The sequence below is a fragment of the Ostrea edulis genome, chromosome 7 (assembly GCF_947568905.1).
Source record: "Ostrea edulis chromosome 7, xbOstEdul1.1, whole genome shotgun sequence".
NCBI lineage: Eukaryota > Metazoa > Mollusca > Bivalvia > Ostreida > Ostreidae > Ostrea > Ostrea edulis.
This window is the reverse complement of record NC_079170.1, coordinates 75,936,791-75,955,959: the sequence shown is the minus strand read 5'-3', so window position 1 is coordinate 75,955,959 and position 19,169 is coordinate 75,936,791. Positions and strand designations below refer to the sequence as shown.

General features: G+C 33.8%; 1 protein-coding gene, 1 non-coding gene and 1 pseudogene across 2 annotated transcripts; all 3 read left to right on the top strand.

Moving 5' to 3' along the window:
* The first annotated feature begins 1,032 nt into the window (after positions 1-1,032).
* On the top strand, positions 1,033-9,616 carry LOC125662652 (uncharacterized). The gene is made up of 9 exons (XM_056145836.1): positions 1,033-2,262; positions 2,816-2,884; positions 3,693-4,428; positions 5,154-5,362; positions 5,750-5,956; positions 6,706-7,281; positions 7,547-7,718; positions 8,065-8,184; positions 8,997-9,616. The coding sequence occupies exons 3-9, from the start codon at positions 3,915-3,917 to the stop codon at positions 9,614-9,616; spliced, it is 2,418 nt and encodes an 805-aa protein (XP_056001811.1). The 5' UTR covers positions 1,033-2,262; positions 2,816-2,884; positions 3,693-3,914.
* Trnas-aga (transfer RNA serine (anticodon AGA)) lies at positions 3,345-3,417 on the top strand. Its single transcript has one exon. It is a non-coding gene; the product is annotated as a tRNA-Ser (tRNA).
* A 6,825-nt stretch (positions 9,617-16,441) lies between the features above and the next one.
* LOC130048786 (uncharacterized) lies at positions 16,442-19,169 on the top strand (annotated as a pseudogene).

Genomic DNA, 19,169 nt, shown 5'->3' with positions numbered 1-19,169 from the left:
ATTTAAATATATTAAGTATACATGTTAAATAACACAACTTTTCATCCTAACTTTATTTATATTTGCACGCAGATACCAGTGTGAAAAGATATTAAAATGAATTTCTGAACAAGGGAACTATATATATGAAACAAAAAATAAATGGGTAAATGTAACGTTTACCTCTAATTCCCATTTTAAAAATCTAAATATAGCAAGCTCTTCGGTATTTACTTATCTCCCTTGTGTCGAACTCTTTTTGAATGGAGGTAGTTCCAGTATGACGTGTAAACAATATGGCGGTAAAATTCAGTTTATTAGAAAGTAAATGTAATTTTAAGACCAAAGAAGATAATATTTCGTGTTCTCTAAATAAAATTTCATTGGAAAATGTACCAGCCGACACAAGAACTGTTTTATTAACCGAATCAGGATTTTTGCCGACTGAACTCACAAGGGCGTTTATTATTTGTGAAAATCATCATCAGAAATTATCAAATCAAAACAGAAGTCGTGCAAAATCTAAACTGTGCAGTGTACCAGACATAATTTGTTCACACAAGAAAGAAAATCAAAAAAGGACAGGCTGGTACGGAGTTAAGGCGGATACAGCAGTGACAGAACAGAAGATTATCGAAATTCAGTCTGTTACCGGGATTTTTTGTCCCCATAGGAACTCGTAAGTATATCGCTTTTATTCTATATAAATGCTATTTATTATCGTTAAAGTATTTTGACTTAATTGCTGCACAAGAAAATCATATTGTACACGAAGGCTTCATCAAATGATTTTACATTGGTCAACCGAATTTTTCACACTTTTCTCGGACTCAGTTGGATCGGAGAGGTTGTGTGATACAATGTCAGATATATTCAGTATTTATTCCACTTAAATTTGATATATAGGTTTCCTCAGTAAAAACAAATCGCGCTAAAAAGCACTTTCAGAAATAATAGCATCCATGTTTTTGGTTCACCAGTAGAAATGACGAAAGCTCCAGCCCGGAGCTTTGTTTACTGTAACTAATGGAAATACTTACGGGGGACAACTCTTTCAAGCTTCAAATTGGGGTACCCAATGGGGATTTTTTTTAAAAAATCAGAGACGTATTTAATAGTTAAATGATAATTAGTTTCTTTGTGCTTTTTATTACAAAATTTATGGTAGGGAATAGAGTTATCAGAAAAAAATAATAATATTATATGTGTTTTAATGCATATATTTTTATGTGAAATCTTATGAGAGTAAATGTTGCACATGTACATCTGTATTTTTGATTTCAAAAAGTAAATATTGTCACAGTGCACAATTTAATATTGCAATTATATAAAAAGGTAAAATCATGTTTGACTTCTTTAACTAAAACTACTGGTCTATATGTATACTTTTATTTAATGTTTGTTTAATTTTTTTTAATTTAATTTTTTTTTTTTTTGGACAATATCATCTCATTCATCTTATGGCCACTTTCCTTGATTTGGTTTGTGATTTGAATTAAACATATTTCTTTGCATATTTAATATACATTCAATAGGTTTGAGTATAGTTCTGGCAACTTAAGAGGTTTTATGGGTACTATTTTCAGAAGTATCAATCTAAACTATTTTTTCCCCATTATATTGTACCATTAATATTGAACATCAATTTTATTTTAAAGAGTTGGTATTATGGCACATAATTCAGTATAGAAAGAAACATATATATTTATCAACTTTAATTTCTATTTAAATGACAAAAGATTAGACATTTAATATATGGTTACTTGTTGTGTCTGTAACAAAGATGATATGTATTTCCAAAAATTACTTATTAAGAAAAATGCACTACATAGGTATTGCACTTTCTAAACAAGATGTCAATATTGTGCTATATGATTTTTATTATTTTCTTTATTCCTTTTTTGTTATTGTTGTTCTAAGTGCATTATAATTCGCACAAATACTATGAAAATGGTATAGGGATTCATAAATACAATTTAGTCTTCTGAATCAGCTGGTATATTGACCAGAAACATAATGGGGTTGCAGATAATGTACAAGTTTACAATACACATATACTGGAAATAGCATTGTTGACTAACTTATTCTGTAAAAAGTGAGTTAATTTGTTAATTCACCAACTTTAATTACCATAAGTCTGATCTTATTTCGATAAAAAGTGCATTGGCTCCTATTCGCTATTTTCTTTTAGCTATCTGTGCTAACTGCAGGAAAGCCCTCACCAAATCAACAAATACATATTTTGAGCCAAGTATTGTTGAGGCCAAAGCATCCAGTGAGCAGGTACATACTTTAAAACACAGTATTGAATCTGCATGCTTTTGATTATCGATGAATGCAAATTATTTTGTTGTGTATAAATTATGAATTAATTAAACCTTCAGTTGATGCTAAAAATTAAAACAATTTTAAAATACTAAGTCACTCTAGTATTCTGATGCTTGGTGTTTGCAAGGATTTTTATTCTGTCCTTTCATTAATCTGTCATCATTAAATTTCCTTGCATTATTTCTGCAACTGATGTGCAAAAACAATTGAAATTCAATGTATAGTTACAAGCAGAGAATATCTAGGTCAGGTTTTAATTATTTGGGTCAAATCGGATAACATTCTACAGATCGGATAATATTCTACAGAGTTATGTCCCATGCATGGACGTAGAAAAAATCACGAACTGTACAGTGCACTATATTTGTTATGCACACATTGTCTGTGCACTTAAATGAAAATGAGGATGTAAAGCATGTGGGATGTCTTTCTGTCAAAAGAATTATTTACGTGTAATGAGTTTCTAGTTTGCCAATGTCATAGTTTTACCTAGCTGGTACGTTTTCAGAATGTAGCCCATGATGAAGATTTTGGTGAAGCATATAACCTTAGAAATAAGCAGCAGCAAAAGTATTATGTAAGTAAGCTTTGTTTAAACATGTTAAACCAACAGGAAGATATATTTAATACACTTAATCTAAACATCTTAAATAGTGTGACCAAGAGTTATACATTAACATCTCATTAAGATAATTCAATTAGCTTAATTACCTGCACAAAAAAAAATGCAGGGTTCATTGTCACATAAATAGCTTTGAGACCTTTCGTATGTTATTATTGATTAAGGAATAAGCCTTAGTAATTCACATAAACACATGTTTACATTGTGACCAGGATACTATGATTTTTAATCTTGTGATCTTGAACTTTGACATGTAGAAAATCTGGCATGTCTATACATATACCAATAGTGAAAATGGGAGTTAATTTGAAGTGGTGAGGGTTAGGGTCTTGCATATGATAAACTTGTATACTATCTAATATACACATCCATGAAGTGATGAAAATGTAGCTGTCAACCGGGTTTGATCGCCGGTGGCCAGATAGCTCAGTTGGTAGAGCACCTGACTAGAGATTCAGGGGGCCCGGGTTCGAATCCCGGTCTGGTCAATTACATTTTTTCCCTTCCTGTTACAACTATTTAACTATGAACTGTATGGTTCTTGGTCAATAAACAATACCTTGATTATACAAATTCCCTTTAACAAGGTACATCAAGTTTAATAAAGTTGATGTTATAATTAGATTATCATTTGGAAAATAATTTCAATGGGATATATTGATTATTTCTGTTTAAGATTTTAACAAAGCAGCCCATGTTCACCATGATATACCAAGTAGCTTTTATTTAATCAACCTGTAATAATTTTGTCCTTTAATTTTAGGAAAGTGATGATACACTATCTAGCCAAGAGACGGCTCATGATTTTAACACTGCAGACAGTCAAGGGACAGAAGCATCAGTTGTAAAGTACGAGAGACTGGACAAACTAAATGAATTTCTGGACACTTGTGGAGTAAGTCCTGTGAAATGCCTAAATCAAAGTTTGAAAATATCTAGTGACAGGACTCAAAGAAGGTATATTTCCAAAGCACGTGAATGTTGCATGGCTCTCCTTGATACAGTGTGCCCAGATGATGCAGAGTTCATTAAAAAAGCCTTGTTTGTGGATGATAAAAGTGTCAGCATTGCAACTGCATCCTCCTTATTGAAATCTGTTTCTGAAGCATATATGAGAGCAGATACATCATCTCTGAGATGTCAGCTTTTGTCCATATTGACAAATGATTACAGTTTTGTAGAGGTCAATACTGTTATACCTGCTCTTACAAAGTACAAGTACTATGCAGCTAAGAAACATAAGGAAAATATTGGCATAGGTTTCCCATTACCATCCGTGAAAACCCTTCGCTGTAAAATAGATGATGGAAAGCTAGAGCACTTTCTGGACTTCATTACGTCCAACCACATTGTCAAAGATTTGCCCTTTGGAGAGAAAACATTGCAACTTTCTAGCGGCGAACTCATTCAGACACCTAATGTGATACGCAGTCTTGCACCAGCCACAATCATCAGACAGTACAGCCAGCTATGTGAGGATGAAGGCTTCCAGTCTTTGGGTATGAAATCATTTATATTATACATATACCCACACTAAGATTTAAGGTAGCTCACTACACTAAATCTTATACTCTGTATGACACCACCTCACAAGAAGGCGAAAAATGTTTTGTGAAATTATTTGTATCAATTGATTTGTTTGTCTATCATCGTAGCTCAGTGGTTAAAGCATTGGGCTGGTGAACCGCAGATCTCAAGCTCAAATCCCTCAGAGTGTTTTGTTCATATGTGTGGAATTTTTTTTTTTGGAAATCATGTTTTTATCCAAATTTGCATATTTTTTGCCTTTCTGGCATATATACTTATTGTATATCATCATATCTTTTATAATTGAATCAATTCGTACTGATTTGAGAAACTATTTCCGGGTGTAGTGAGCCACCTTAAGCAGGAGATATGTTAGTTTCAATATAATCTTTTATGTATTTACGAAATGTTAAAATGTCTTGAGTTCATACATTGCTAAATTGTTTATAAAGAATGTTTGATGTTTTCGAATTTATTGACGTGTAAATTCTCATTCAGTTTTACATAATGTATTTTTGTTCCATCAAAACAATTGCAATAAATTATATTGGTAATGTTTTCCTTGGAATTTTACGCATAACTGAAAAGTTGATTTTGAATCTTAGCAGATATATACCTTTCTCTGTATATGAAATGATGAAATGACCTTTGAAATATGTATAGAACTTGAATTTATGCTGAATGGATTTTATAACAGGTACAAGTACCATGTACAGGATACTGGCTGACTGCAGTGCATCAGTAAGACACTCTATTGAAGGTCTGGATTACTACATAGCAGAGGGAGGGCAGGCATTTAGGGATCTGGAAGAAATAGTTCAAGAACTAGACCTCACCCTTCATGAGAAGAATGATACTCTTGAGAGATTAGTAGCTGCAAAACACTACCTGAAAACAGATTATAAGGTTGGTGTCTATTGCTGACTTTCCCATAGAGTGCATATTACTATTATTGATAATCATTAAATCCTCCCCCTCCATACAGCATAGGCACTTACACACATAGATGCACGCGCACACACACACACACACACACACACACACACACACACACACACACACACACACACACAAAATGCATATCTGTCATCAATGCTTGTTTAAATCTCTTGCTTGATTAAGTTCATACCTGGTGAAAAGTGATCCTGTGTCAAGATTTATATAGATTACAGGAGTAGAAATTTTGTTTTAACAATAATTGTTCATTTATTTCATACCCGGGTACTTGTTATAAATGATTTTGGGGGATTGGACCATAAGTAATATGATAAACCCTACTGATTTAATTTGCAGTTGCATGTAAGAAGTTCATCATCCACTGCAGACCACTGCTGTTTATTTGCACTGAGTGAGCAGAGTGGAGCATTCTCAAAGGAGTGTGCTGATCATGATCATACTGACATTTGCGGACACTGTAGTTTCTTGAATGAGACTTTATCTCACATATCCCAGAAGACAGCAGAGAAACATTGGGATAACCCAGAAGAGTTTTGTTTCAAAGTAAGTTAAAAACATGAAAAAGTATGTTAAAATGTAATTATTTCTCTTTAATGAAGTTGGAGGATGTTAATGAAGAATGTTTTTGCCACTTTCTGAATATGGTCAGGGCATATAGTAGAGGAGCGGATTTAAATAATGCAAAATTGCTATTTATCAGTGGGTGAAGGGGATTTAATTTTTTTTCAAATGAAGGACTATATGTCCCCTGTTGAAAGGGAGATAATTACAAAAATAGGGTGGAACCATTTAAAAATTTTCTATTCATGAACCACTTGGCCAGAAAAGTTCAAATTTACATGGTAGCATCTTGACATAGTGCAGATTCAAGTTTATAAAATTCATAGCTCCTGGGGGTAGAGTGGGGCCACAATAGGGAATCAAATATATAGGAAGAAATCTTTATAAATTTTTTTCTCAAAACCACTAGTCCTGACAAGTTGAAATTTACATGGCAGCTTTCTGACATAGTGCATATTCATGTATGTAAAAATCATGACCCCCGGGGCAGGTTGGGACCATAATAGGGGATCAAAGTTTTACATTTGAATGTATATGGAATTGTTTTTTAAAATATGGGCCAAGGCGATTCGGGTGAGTGATGTCACCCATGGGCCTCTTGCTTTCATATTGCATTACAAATGTCACATTGGGCAGGGCATTTATGCCCTATGGACATATTTCTAGTTACTCTGCACTTCTTTTGGATTTAAATGAATTTTGATGAAAAGTTTTTGCATTCTCTTATTTAGGTGGATAAAGCTGTTTCGGATATTTATGAATGGAAGCGTCATATTTTACGTTCAAAAAACCAAGAGAGGGCCAGACAGGATATCCTCAATTCCATCACAGAGGGAGAAGTATTCATTATTGCGGACTGGGCCATGAAATTCTTGCCAAGAAAGTACAGAGAAGGACAGACTGATTGGTTTGCAAAACGTGGAATAAATTGGCACATTGCATTCACTGTGTACAATGAGGGAGGGAGCTTAAAACATCTGACTCATGTACATATCTTCAATACCCCAGTACCCCAAGATGCTTCCACAACAGCAGCATTGCTAATTGATGTCAGCCGAAATGTTTGTTTACAACTACCTAATGTTAGAAAAGTAAACATGTGGTCTGACAATGCTGGATGTTACAAAAGCACGTTGACGATGGCACTACTGCATCAGGAGCTTGGGGACAAAATCAAAGTATATCACTTCTGCGAAGCTCAAGATGGGAAAGGTCCATGCGACAGAAAAGCTTCACACATTAAATTAGCAATAAAACGTTATGTGAATGAAGGCAATGATGTCACAAATGCTCATCAAATGAAGCAGGTATATATTTTCCAAAAATACTTTCATAAAAAGACCAAAATGACAATATATCGCTTTTCTGACAATGTGATTCAAATGAGGTTGTTGTACACAGCTAGGACAACCTTGCACCAATGTGTGTTTATTTTAAAAACTAAAGTTACAATTTCATTTTGATACTAATTCACTTGTTGTATGTATGCTCATTATTAATTTATATAACATTGATGTGTGTTATTTATTTCTATCAAAATTTTCTTTTAGAAAATGCAATTTTGTATTTCAGGCTATTGATTCAAAGCAACATGGGGAGTACAAAGTGAAAGTTCTTTGTCCAGTAATCAATGCTGATGCTGAGAAACTACAACTCAAGAATATCCCAGCTATTTCAACATTGCATAATTTCGAATTCACCGATACAGGACTTACTGTATGGAGAGGATATGCAACTGGTCCAGGTTAAGTGTGGCAACTACACCCACACCCACCCACACACACATCCTTCCTTACAATTTATACAGTTATACATTTATACAATTAAATTTAATTAGGTTTAGAAATCATAAGCAAAATCATGTGTATACCCACAGCAGAATGCACAGCTTTTACATTCTTGCCTTCACATTATTATGCTCATGTAATAGGAGATGTGGGGGCATATAATTTTTAAGTTTCAAATACTTCTTTTTAGTGCATTAAGATTTTTTCCAGGTTAGAGCATTGTAATTAGATTGAAGTTTTGCATTAAGATATTTTACTTGTTTATTGTATGGTAAAATACATACTTCTTTTTATCTTGTTTAGGAAAATTCATTCCATGGAACAATATAGGTGCAAACAGGATTGCTACAGTGCAGTTTATTATACAGGATGACTGGACAGATGTGGCATTCACACCATTGAATTCTGAAGTGGTTTCTAATGGTAGTAGTCTTCATGTTTCATAAGTTCATATTTGATAATGATATCTTTATTTTCCTAAATACCCCCAAAAGGTTGTATGTGGTATGGTCTGAATTCACTCTGTATGTCAGTGATTATCCCAGAGGGGGGGGGGGGGGGAGGGGAGGGGGGGCGCACCAGGGTCACTGGTAAAAATGGTTTTTGGATAATACACTGCATCTTCAACAAATGTTCATGTAAATTAATGATATTCACACATGGGTGTGTTGTGACCCAAAGAATTGCTGCTTTCAAAGTCAAGAGTGACAAGAAAATCACTGTAACCAGGATCCATTGCTGGTTTGTTTGTATGTACCTAAAAAAAGATTTGAGTCTTTGTTTACATAACACATATTTAAGGCTAAAATATTACTTTTATTCTTACATTCAGAAGGTCAAAATTTTGGCTGTCTACATTAAATGAGTTATATTTCTAATGATTAACATCAAAAATGAAAAAAAAAAATTCAAAAATTGTGAACTATGCAGTCCTTTTAAACTATTTCTATGAGTTATTTTAGCTGACCTGAGCTGAAGGCTCAGGTGAAATTTTCTGCTCAAAACTTTCCTTTGTCTGTCGTTGGTATAGTTGTTGTCGTAAACTTTTCAGATGTTTATCTTCTCCTCCAGAACCGCTTGGCCAATATAAAGGGATAATCTTTAAATACAGGTCAAGGTGACTCAGGTGAGCAATGTGGCCCATGGGCCTCTTGTTTAAAAATCATGATGACCGTGAATATGTCTTTCCTACGTGTACATCTTAAAGTCGAGACTACTGTAATAAAATTTTTCAGGAGATGAAGATGAAGGAGAAGAAAATAGTGATATAGATGAGCCAATCCCAAAGAAAAGAAAAGTACCACAGAGAGTATTCCAGTGCCCAGAAGAAGGATGTACCCGCCTCTTCAGATTTTCTTCCTCACTTGATCAACACTTGCTATTGGGAAACTGTGATTTAAGGGAAGAGAAACTCGGCCTTAAAGACAAATCTATGGTCATGTATGCCAAAAAACTTGATACAGGAAGTCTCGGGAAGTCTTACACCAAACAGCTTGAAAGTAGCAAAGTTGGAGTTCCTGCTTTAAAGTGTGGCTGGGCATTAAAAGTAAAGAAGCCAAAAATACCCTTCACTGACGACCAGAAGGCATTTATGCAGGAAAAGTTTCTGATAGGAAAAACATCTGGAAGGAAAGAAGATCCTTCAAAAGTTGCAGAGGAAATGAGGTATTCCGTGAGAAACGGGACGAAAAGATTTTCAAAAGAACAATACCTCACATCACAGCAAATTGCAAGCTACTTCTCAAGAATGGTGCAGAAAGACAAAAAAATGGACCAAGATGACCTTATAGCTGCTAATGCAAACAGCAAATCATTTGTCTTGAAACAAGATGTGTTGAAAGAAATTGCAATTTAAAAGAATGAATGTGAAGTAAAACATACTACCGTATCCACTCACCTATAACGCAGCTGTATATTTTGTTCGTTCGTTTTTTTTAAATTTATTTACCAACATTCACTGCAGTGCAAAAATGTAAATCCATGCACATATATGTTAGTATAATTTATTATAGTAGATTACGTATTTCCTCTTGCACTAACTTTCTTGTTAACATTACAGACAGAATTCATGAAGTCAGCTTAGCACTTTTCGGTACTTTCAGTACTTTGATTTTTAAATAATAACTTCAAAAAATATTCATTTACCCATAAAAGTTTTCAGACAATAACATATAGCATGATATCTTCTTTCTTTTATTATAACACAACATTTCAATATCAGTGTGGAACGATGATAAATTTGAGCATCAAAAAGGCCATTTCAACCACTTTTTTTTTAATTTTTGGCACAGTGCCAAATTACCTAAACTTTAAGAAATGATATACTGATTTTACTTTACCTTTTTGTAAAAAGTTTTTATGTTAATCGGAAGACATTGTGTTGTATTTATTATATCTTATGACATTTTGTGATTCCACACGGCATAAATATTAATGAGACCTATTAAAAAAGTGCAAAAATAAGAATTCTGGGCTTTATTTTGAAGGATAAATTAGGGGAAAATGAAGTGCATGGTTTCCATAGTAACCATTCACTTCCTGAAACTGAGCTTGTTGTCAAAAAGGAAGTTGGTGGTGAGTGACAACAGACAACAATTGCCATTGAATTTGGTGAGACATCATGGCCAGGTGATGCTTGTACTGTTTGATTATTATGGAGAACTGGTATTAAGTGGCAAGAGATGAAATATACAACATTCGAGATTTTCATCCGTTACAGTCAAAACATTTGATATCGTAATGCAATGGGTAGGTGCTACATGTAACACAGGGACTAAACCCGTTTTGGGCCCGAACTCTGTGATACCATACACAGGCAATTGCATCGCTTGGGGTCGAATTTACTATGTAAAGAGTAAAGGTATAGAACTCTAAATATAGGGTACCCATTTTAGTCGATGTAAAAACAATAAATCAATTGATATAAAATTCTACTTTGTATTTGAATTTATTCATACATAATCAATCTACATTACTACCAAAGTTCATCCCGAAATTCCGTATACTTCCCAAGATATGCAGAAATGAACTCGGAAAAATGCCTATTATTTTTTGGTCGACTTTTAGCTGGGCTCTGACACTATACGACTACACAGAGTGTTTGAGCATTGCAACAAGCTATCAAATAGAATGTGCAGCATAAAATATCATTTCTAAAATGAATTTCTTACCCCAATTCATAAAATGAAGTCCGTAATAGCTCCAAATGACTGAAATTTTTTAAACCGTCAACTTTCACAATCCCAGCCATCGCGGTAGTTTTGACTAATTACCCAAAAGAGATGTAAGGACCCATAACGATTTAGAGACTCAAATACTAATATTTATCAATATTGATTCATTATAGTACATAAATTATGCTAATAACAAGTTTTCATAAATATACAAATGTCTTATTATGTCTATTTTTATCTAAATCACATTATCACGGGTGTTTGACGATTTATGATAATGATGTCAATGTGGGTAGTTAGTGGCACCGATGAAAATGACTTAAACTGAAAGTACAGACGGTTTAAAATTTCCAGTCACTTGGGGCTATTACGGACTTCATTTTAAGAATTGGGGTAAGAAATTCATTTTAAAAATAATATTTTATGCTGCACATTCTATTTGATAGCTTGTTGCAATGCTCAAACACTCTGTGTAGTCGTATAGTGTTGGGGCCCAGCTAAAAGTCGACCAAAAAATAATAGACATTTTTCCGAGTTCATTTCTGCATATCTTGGGAAGTATACGGAATTTCGGGATGAACTTTGGTAGTAATGTAGATTGATTATGTATGAATAAATTAAAATACAAAGTAGAATTTTATATCAATTAATTTATTGATTTTACATCGGCTAACTTGGGTACCCTATATTTAGAGTTCTATACCTTTACTCTTTATATAGTAAATTCGACCCCAAGCGATGCAATTGCCTGTGATACCATACACATGTAAGTATACTTATGACATCACAGAGTTCGGGCCCAAAACGGGTTTAGTGACTGTTACGGATGAAAATCAATCACGAGTGCTGTATATTTCATTTCCTGCCACTTAATGTTTGGCGGACTTATTTCAATGATCCAAGCAACAAGTTTAATACATTTGTACCTTACAAATTCTCCTCACATAATTCACACAAATGGTATTGCAAGAGGTTCTAGAAAAGGTTGGGAAGAGCCTATAATCAATCAATTTTACACGTCATGACTTCGACAAAGATTAACCTCTCTTCATTTTGTATGTCACGGAATCGTTGTTCCACAGCAAGTGGGGGGGGGGGGGGGGGGGGGGGGGCAATAATATCTGCGTCAAAAAATATAAATAATTTGTCATAAAGATTATCCCGTGCTTTCGAAGAATTTTTACATATGAATAAAAGCATGATATGCTGTCCACGTGTAATATATGGTATATTAATAATGTTTCATCTGAAGATAGTAATTAGCTCAGTTCTTGACGCCGAAGATCTGTGTCGATTGTTGTTGCGTTCAACTGAACGTAATTAATAGTTTTATCAAATGTTTCTAAACCAATCAGAAATCAACTAAGAGCTGGGTACGGTAAGCATCCCAATCGGCCATGTCTTCAAATTTCATCGAATTATACATGTAAGGTGCCCACAACCTGCCAATGTCAGAGCCCATTAATTTCCCCTTGTATCTCATATATATAGTTGTTGTGGGTTTTTTTGAGTATGTTAAACATAGCATAAAAAAAAACCCAAAACCCACAAAAAACCGCAAGTAGCGCCATGACGTAGAGGTTTAATTATTGACAATGTCGTGGAAAGGTAAAAAGCAAGAATATTACGTGAAAATGTGATTTACTACTTTACATATCTCTACGTAATTAAATGGGATAGAATATTTCCAATTCTAAACGCAATTACAAAAAATCTAAACGATAAAAGTAACTTCTTATCTGGTTTTAATAAACTGTGGAATTAAAAACTACAAGAGGCTCACAGTCTTTATCGGTCACCTGAGTACTAGTGAAAAAGTATCACTACTCCCAAGGGCTATGAAATCTAGAAAAAAAAATTCCTCTTCTGAATATATCAGCTAAATTCTAATGTTTAGCAACAGTATAAAACAAGATTTGTTCTTAAAACTTCAATGTCCTCAAAAGTACACACACTGATGAAAGGCTTTACATAATATAATAGGTGCATTAACATTACAACACTAAAAGATATGACTAATTTGGACCAATACTAGAGTCAAAAGCCTGGGTTGTGAAATTCACCATTTTTTGTACGTCATTCTTCTCTGCTATTACTAAATATGCATTTAGCTTTTATGCAGTGTCAGCAAACTTACAGATAAATACTATATCCTAAGTTTGGTCTCACCCTGGGGTCAGAACCCTTACCCCGGGTATCATCAAATTTACAATTTTGGTAAAGGAGTGGACTACCTGCTCTTTCTACATGTAAATATCCATTTAGTATCAATAACACTAAAGAAAATGGTATCTAAGTGTTTTACATATAAACACTATGTACTAAGTTTGGCCCCGCCCTGGATTCAAAACCCCTCCCCCGGGGGTCATGAACTTTACAATTTTGGTAGAGGCTTTCCTGCTCTACATCAGTATGTATTTAGTTTTTCTTGCGCACGTGTGGTTCTATAGAAGAAAGTTTAGAAAATTAGTCAATTTTTGGCAGTTTCTACAACGCCCCAAATGCTCCAGGGGTGCAGGAATCCTGAAATTTACAATTTATGTTCCCCTTCTTCCAAATATGTTTCATACAAAATTTGAAAAGAATTGGAATGATCGTTATCAAGAAGAAGTTAAAATTTTTATTGTTCACACATTTAATAACTGACCATTTGGCCCCACCCTGATACCAAAACCCCTACCCCTGGAATAATCAAATATACAATTTTGGTAAAGGACTGCCTGCTCTTTCTAAATATCTATAATAAGGGGGGGGGGGAGAGAAATAGAGAGGTGGGGACTAGCGGAGGTCCTCGCTTGTTTGGTCAGGGGCTCTTACAGATGTAGATTTCGTGAGTATACGCCGCAGTTGCCTATCTGACGGGAAATTTTGTTTTGTTTTCTATGTAACATTTACAAATCTACATGTAAATTTATAGAAATGAGAATGTATTCAATTGTTATGAGATTGGTCACTGTTCGATGTCTTAGCCTTTTTCGTTTGGAACTTTCTCTACTAACAGCGAAACACGTGTTCCCAGAATGTCCACCTGGCGTTTACAACGTTGACAAGGATAAAACTTTGGAACATCCCCAGGCATTTTATTCTAAAGAAATATCCAACACAATCTCATAAAGATGATGTTTTCGTGCAAGTATAATTGTGTGATATCATAGGAAGGGTTTGAATTCACTAAGAATAACATCTTTAAAGGGACTGATTCACGATTTTCCCCAAAATTTTGTTTTTCACAATTATTGATCAGAATCTACTGTTTAATGTGTTCAAAAGATTTCACATAAAAATTAAGGTTATACATTATCACAGAAGCTCATTTTAGAGAGTTGATTATTTGCTTTGTAAACAAAGATTGTGGTATGTTATTGTTTACGAAATTTTCAAAAGAGATGGATATCTATGGAAAGCCGTAGGGTACCCCCACATTATTATTATTTTTCCCTATATAAAATACCGAAATTATAATATCTACAAAAATTAAAAAGAATCCCCCTATTTGCTGACATTATTATATCGCAGCGATAATAATAATTTGTCCCAATTTTTAGACACCAAATTATAATTTCATCCCCAAAAGAAAAATATCCTTCATTTACCTGACATTATCATACTTATATTGCCGCAATAATAATAAACTGACCCGATTTAAAATCACAGATTATCTTTAGAAATATAATCTTTCCACCACAATGATAATTACTGAACATCGCCCACAATAATTATTACTCCTTTATTATTATTATTATTTGCATGCTAATTTTATTTGGATCCCATATTAAGAATATATCTGTACTGACAATAAAAATCTTTACCATATGCATCCAGAAAGAGAAGATTATTATTGTGGAAAAGATTTAGACGCTTGAAAAAACAACCCACATTTATCTGAATTGGATTCACAACTTCTACTTGCATTTGGGGAGATATTATTTCATGCGTGCCTGTACGCAAGCGTATGGGTGATAGGCAAATCACATGATTTAGTTTCACTTTCATATATGATCTGAGTAGTACAACTTGCTGAGCCTTACGATAATATATGTACGTTCATCCATCTGTTAAAAAGGTATGTGTACAGTGTATTTTAGTGGTGATACAATATGAATAATACAGTGTGTATTACCAATGTATAGCATATGTCTGCTTTTTTTTTTTTTTTTTATCTTGACATGATAGTTATATATGTGTATGAAGCGTTAATATTTACACAACCAGCATGCAGTAATTTTTTCTGGCTATTTGCATATTAACTATCTGTTATTTATAACTTTCCTTGACCATTTCCTGACTGAATTTGATATAGAAAACTTACTAGATATATATCTCTATCTGCGTGTTTAATAATGAAAAGTAAAGATAACGAACAGTAATCAATATCATAACTCCCATAAGCAATACAAAATAGAGTGTTGGTCAAACACAGACCCCCGGACACACCAGAGGTGGGATCAGGTGCCTAGGAGGAGTAAGCAATTCAATTTGTTTTCATTGATTGTATATAAAATGCTTGGCGCTTGTTAAAAAATAGTATTCATTTGCCATCCACTATCTGAGAAATGTATGTGCATGATGTGTTTGAAGGCATAGAACTTAAAAAATCATTTTGAAAAAAATTGGAGGCCACATTTGTCCATGATACTGTATAAAAATCCCTCAGTTATGCTTGCAACATGACAAGGTAGATAGGGCCATGCAGGTTTAGGACAGGATATGGTGGTCCTTTATATAGCATACAGAAACTAAGCTGTATGGTGTCTTGTACATAGCCAATGTGTAAAACTTATACGGTACCAATTTTGATGCACCAGATGCGCATTTCGACAAATAATGTCTCTTCAGTGATGCTCAACCGAAATGTTTGAAATCCGAAATAACTATGAAGTTTTAGAGCTAAATATAGCCAAAAACAGCGTGCCCAAAAAGTGGAGCCAAATTCGTCCAAGGATAAGGGCTATGCATGAGGGAGATAATCCTTAATTTTGAAATGAATTTCTAGATTTTATAACAGCAATTATATATACATCCGTATTTTCAAGCTAGTAACGAAGTACTTAGCTACTGGGCTGTAGAGACCCTCGGGGACTAACAGTCCACCAGCAGAGGCCTCGACCCAGGGGTCATAATGTAAAACGTATACGGTACCAATTTTGATGCACCAGATGCGCATTTCGACAAATAATGTCTCTTCAGTGATGCTCAACCGAAATGTTTGAAATCCGAAATAACTATGAAGTTTTAGAGCTAAATATAACCCAAAACAGCGTGCCCAAAAAGTGGAGCCAAATTCGTCCAAGGATAAGAGCTGTGTATGAGGGAGATAATCCTTAATTTTGAAATGAATTTCTAAATTTCATAACAGCAATTAAATATACATCCGTATTTTCAAGCTAGTAACGAAGTACTTAGCTACTGGGCTGTTGAGACCATCGGGGACTTTTAAAATTTGAAACTGTATTATGTGCCTGTATAGGAAAATGCAGGTATTGTGTATGTAATATATTTCACTGCAGATGTTTTGTATGGAATGTGGCGTGAAGCTTGACTCAAAGTCAAACTTTTGTGGTAATTGTGGTACAAAATGTACCAAAGTACCTTTGGCCTCTCAAGAAACAGATCCTGGTTAGTACTTACTATCATGGTTTTACAGAAAAAGAAACAATAATTATGTTATATAACATCTATCCTTGACAATGAAAGTATTGAACAGAAATTGCAAAAAGGTTTAAATGTGTTATGAAATGAATTTGCAGGTACTGAAGTTCTCCCATCTGATGTCGATGAACCTCTGTCCCAAGGTAATAAATGGTACAATTGACTAGTGAATAATATTTCAAAGGTGTAACAGAGATTTCACAGAAATCAGGAATGGATTAAATGTTCTATTGTTTGATGATTTTGTTTTTGGTATAAAAATCATGGAGAGCCAAATTAACACAAACCTATTAAGAGATATCTTTAATTATTTGAGGATATCATCAATTCAGTTATTGCACTCATCAATTGAATTGATGCAAGCAATAATTGAATTGATGACAGCGATAATTGAGTTGATGCACACGTTAATTCAATTGATGAAAGCACTAATTGATGTGTACATCAATTCAGTAGATGCATGCATCAATGTGATGGAATTAGTGCTCTTAAAATTGCAGGTAGAGATAGTCGAATGATTTTATGATCTCGTTAATTTGATTGAAGATATCTTTAATTATTTACAACACTTTTATATAAGAAATTAAAGCACACATCAATTCAAGAAATCAACAATTCAGTCATTAAGAGATCATTAATCTAATTGTAGATATGTTGAATTGAAGATATCACTAACCATATAACTGCTTTCATTAAAAAAAATTATTGCATGCATCAATTGAATTAATGATATCATAATTCAATTAAAAAGATCAATAATGCAATTATTGCATTCATAAATTAATGAAATGCACACTACAAATGAAGAAAGTAATAATTCAATTATTGCGAGCATTAGTTGAATTGATGCGCACATCAATACAATAACTGCTTTCTTCAATGTAATTGCAGAACACATCAATTATAAATTGGATATCATCAATTCATTTAAAGAGAGCAACAATTCGTGTATAACGCTTATCAGTTCAGCAGAATAATTAATGCTATCACAATGCGATGCCGTTAATATTTAAAAACGTTATGGGCATGTAATGTACTGTAACTGAAATGTCAGAATTTGATTTTTACCTATATTTATTTGTTGTTAGGTGCAAAAGAAAGTCTAGCAAAACTTAAGGAGAAATATGGTTTTGGACATGTGGGAAGGAAATCTAAACTGTCCAGAAAGAGAAATTGTGAAATAAAAGTAAATAGATTTGATTTTCATTCTCTAACATTGTGTGCATGAGCACGCCACAAGTGTGACTAATTGTTAATATACATGTATTTGTAAATGATCAGTATTTTATAATACCGTTGTAAGAGATTTCTGATAATTGCGTTTTGCAGTGGAATTTCAATATTTGATGCATTAATTATAGCAAACTACATACATTTCAACATTTGTCTAGGAAGTGGTAATCCATGTTATGGATAAGAACAAGAAAGCTCTTTTAAAAGAGCTTTTCCCGGTGAAGAGGGTTTGACAGGATGTGCTAAGATCTCAACCAGTCCTGGGCAAACTACTCGGGACTGGATGACATCCCTGAGAGAGCATTTCAAAGGGAATATATATAGAGTTTGTTCCATATGTGATGGGCAAAAGTAGATTGGAACGGATAAATGAGGATTTTACGTTACTTGAACTGGAGAATATAAAAGTGCCAAAGAAACCTCTGAAGGTTTATGCCATGGCCAAGGGAAAAGGTACCTCTCAGAAAGTTCTTTGTTTTTGGTTAAATTTCATTAAACTCTTTATTATGATAGCATCAAATGAATGCAAAATAATGGATTGTATCCACAATTAATAAGTTTATTATATTTTTCACATTTCAAGCATTCTTCGGGTAAAATGTGTCATCCAAAAGTTAAAATTTGTGTCTATGCAAAATTAAGATGCTTTGTATTTAAAAATTAATATTTCACTGGTTTGTATACATAAAAGAACTCGAGTCTTTGTTTACATAACACAGATTTAAGGCTAAAATATTGCTTTTTTTTTTCTTGCATTCAGTAGGTCAAAATGTTGGCTGACAACATTAAATGAGTTATATTTTTTAATATTTCAAATAAAAAATAATTTTTAAAAAATATTTTGTTAATAAATCGTGAACCAGTCCCTTTAAGGTAATGTCTAAAATCAGGATTATTGAAATGACCCCTGGGTCGAGGCCTCTGCTGGTGGACTGTTAGTCCCCGTGGGTCTCTACAGCCCAGTAGCTAAGTACTTCGTTACTAGTTGAAAATACGGATGTATATTTAATTGCTGTTATAAAATTTAGAAATTCATTTCGAAATTAAGGATTCTCTCCCTCATGCATAGCTCTTATCCTTGGACGAATTTGGTTCCACTTTTTTGGCACGCTGTTTTTGGCTATATTTAGCTCTAAAACTTCATAGTTATTTCGGATTTCAAACATTTCGGTTGAGCATCACTGAAGATACATTATTTGTCGAAATGCGCATCTGGTGCATCAAAATTGGTACCGTATAAGTTTTACATGTAGGCAATGTTACAAATATTCTTTTGTTTTAGGACAAGGCTATACGTACGACGGGGATGCTAATAGCGGATTGTATCCGCACGATGGTTGTGACCTGAACTGA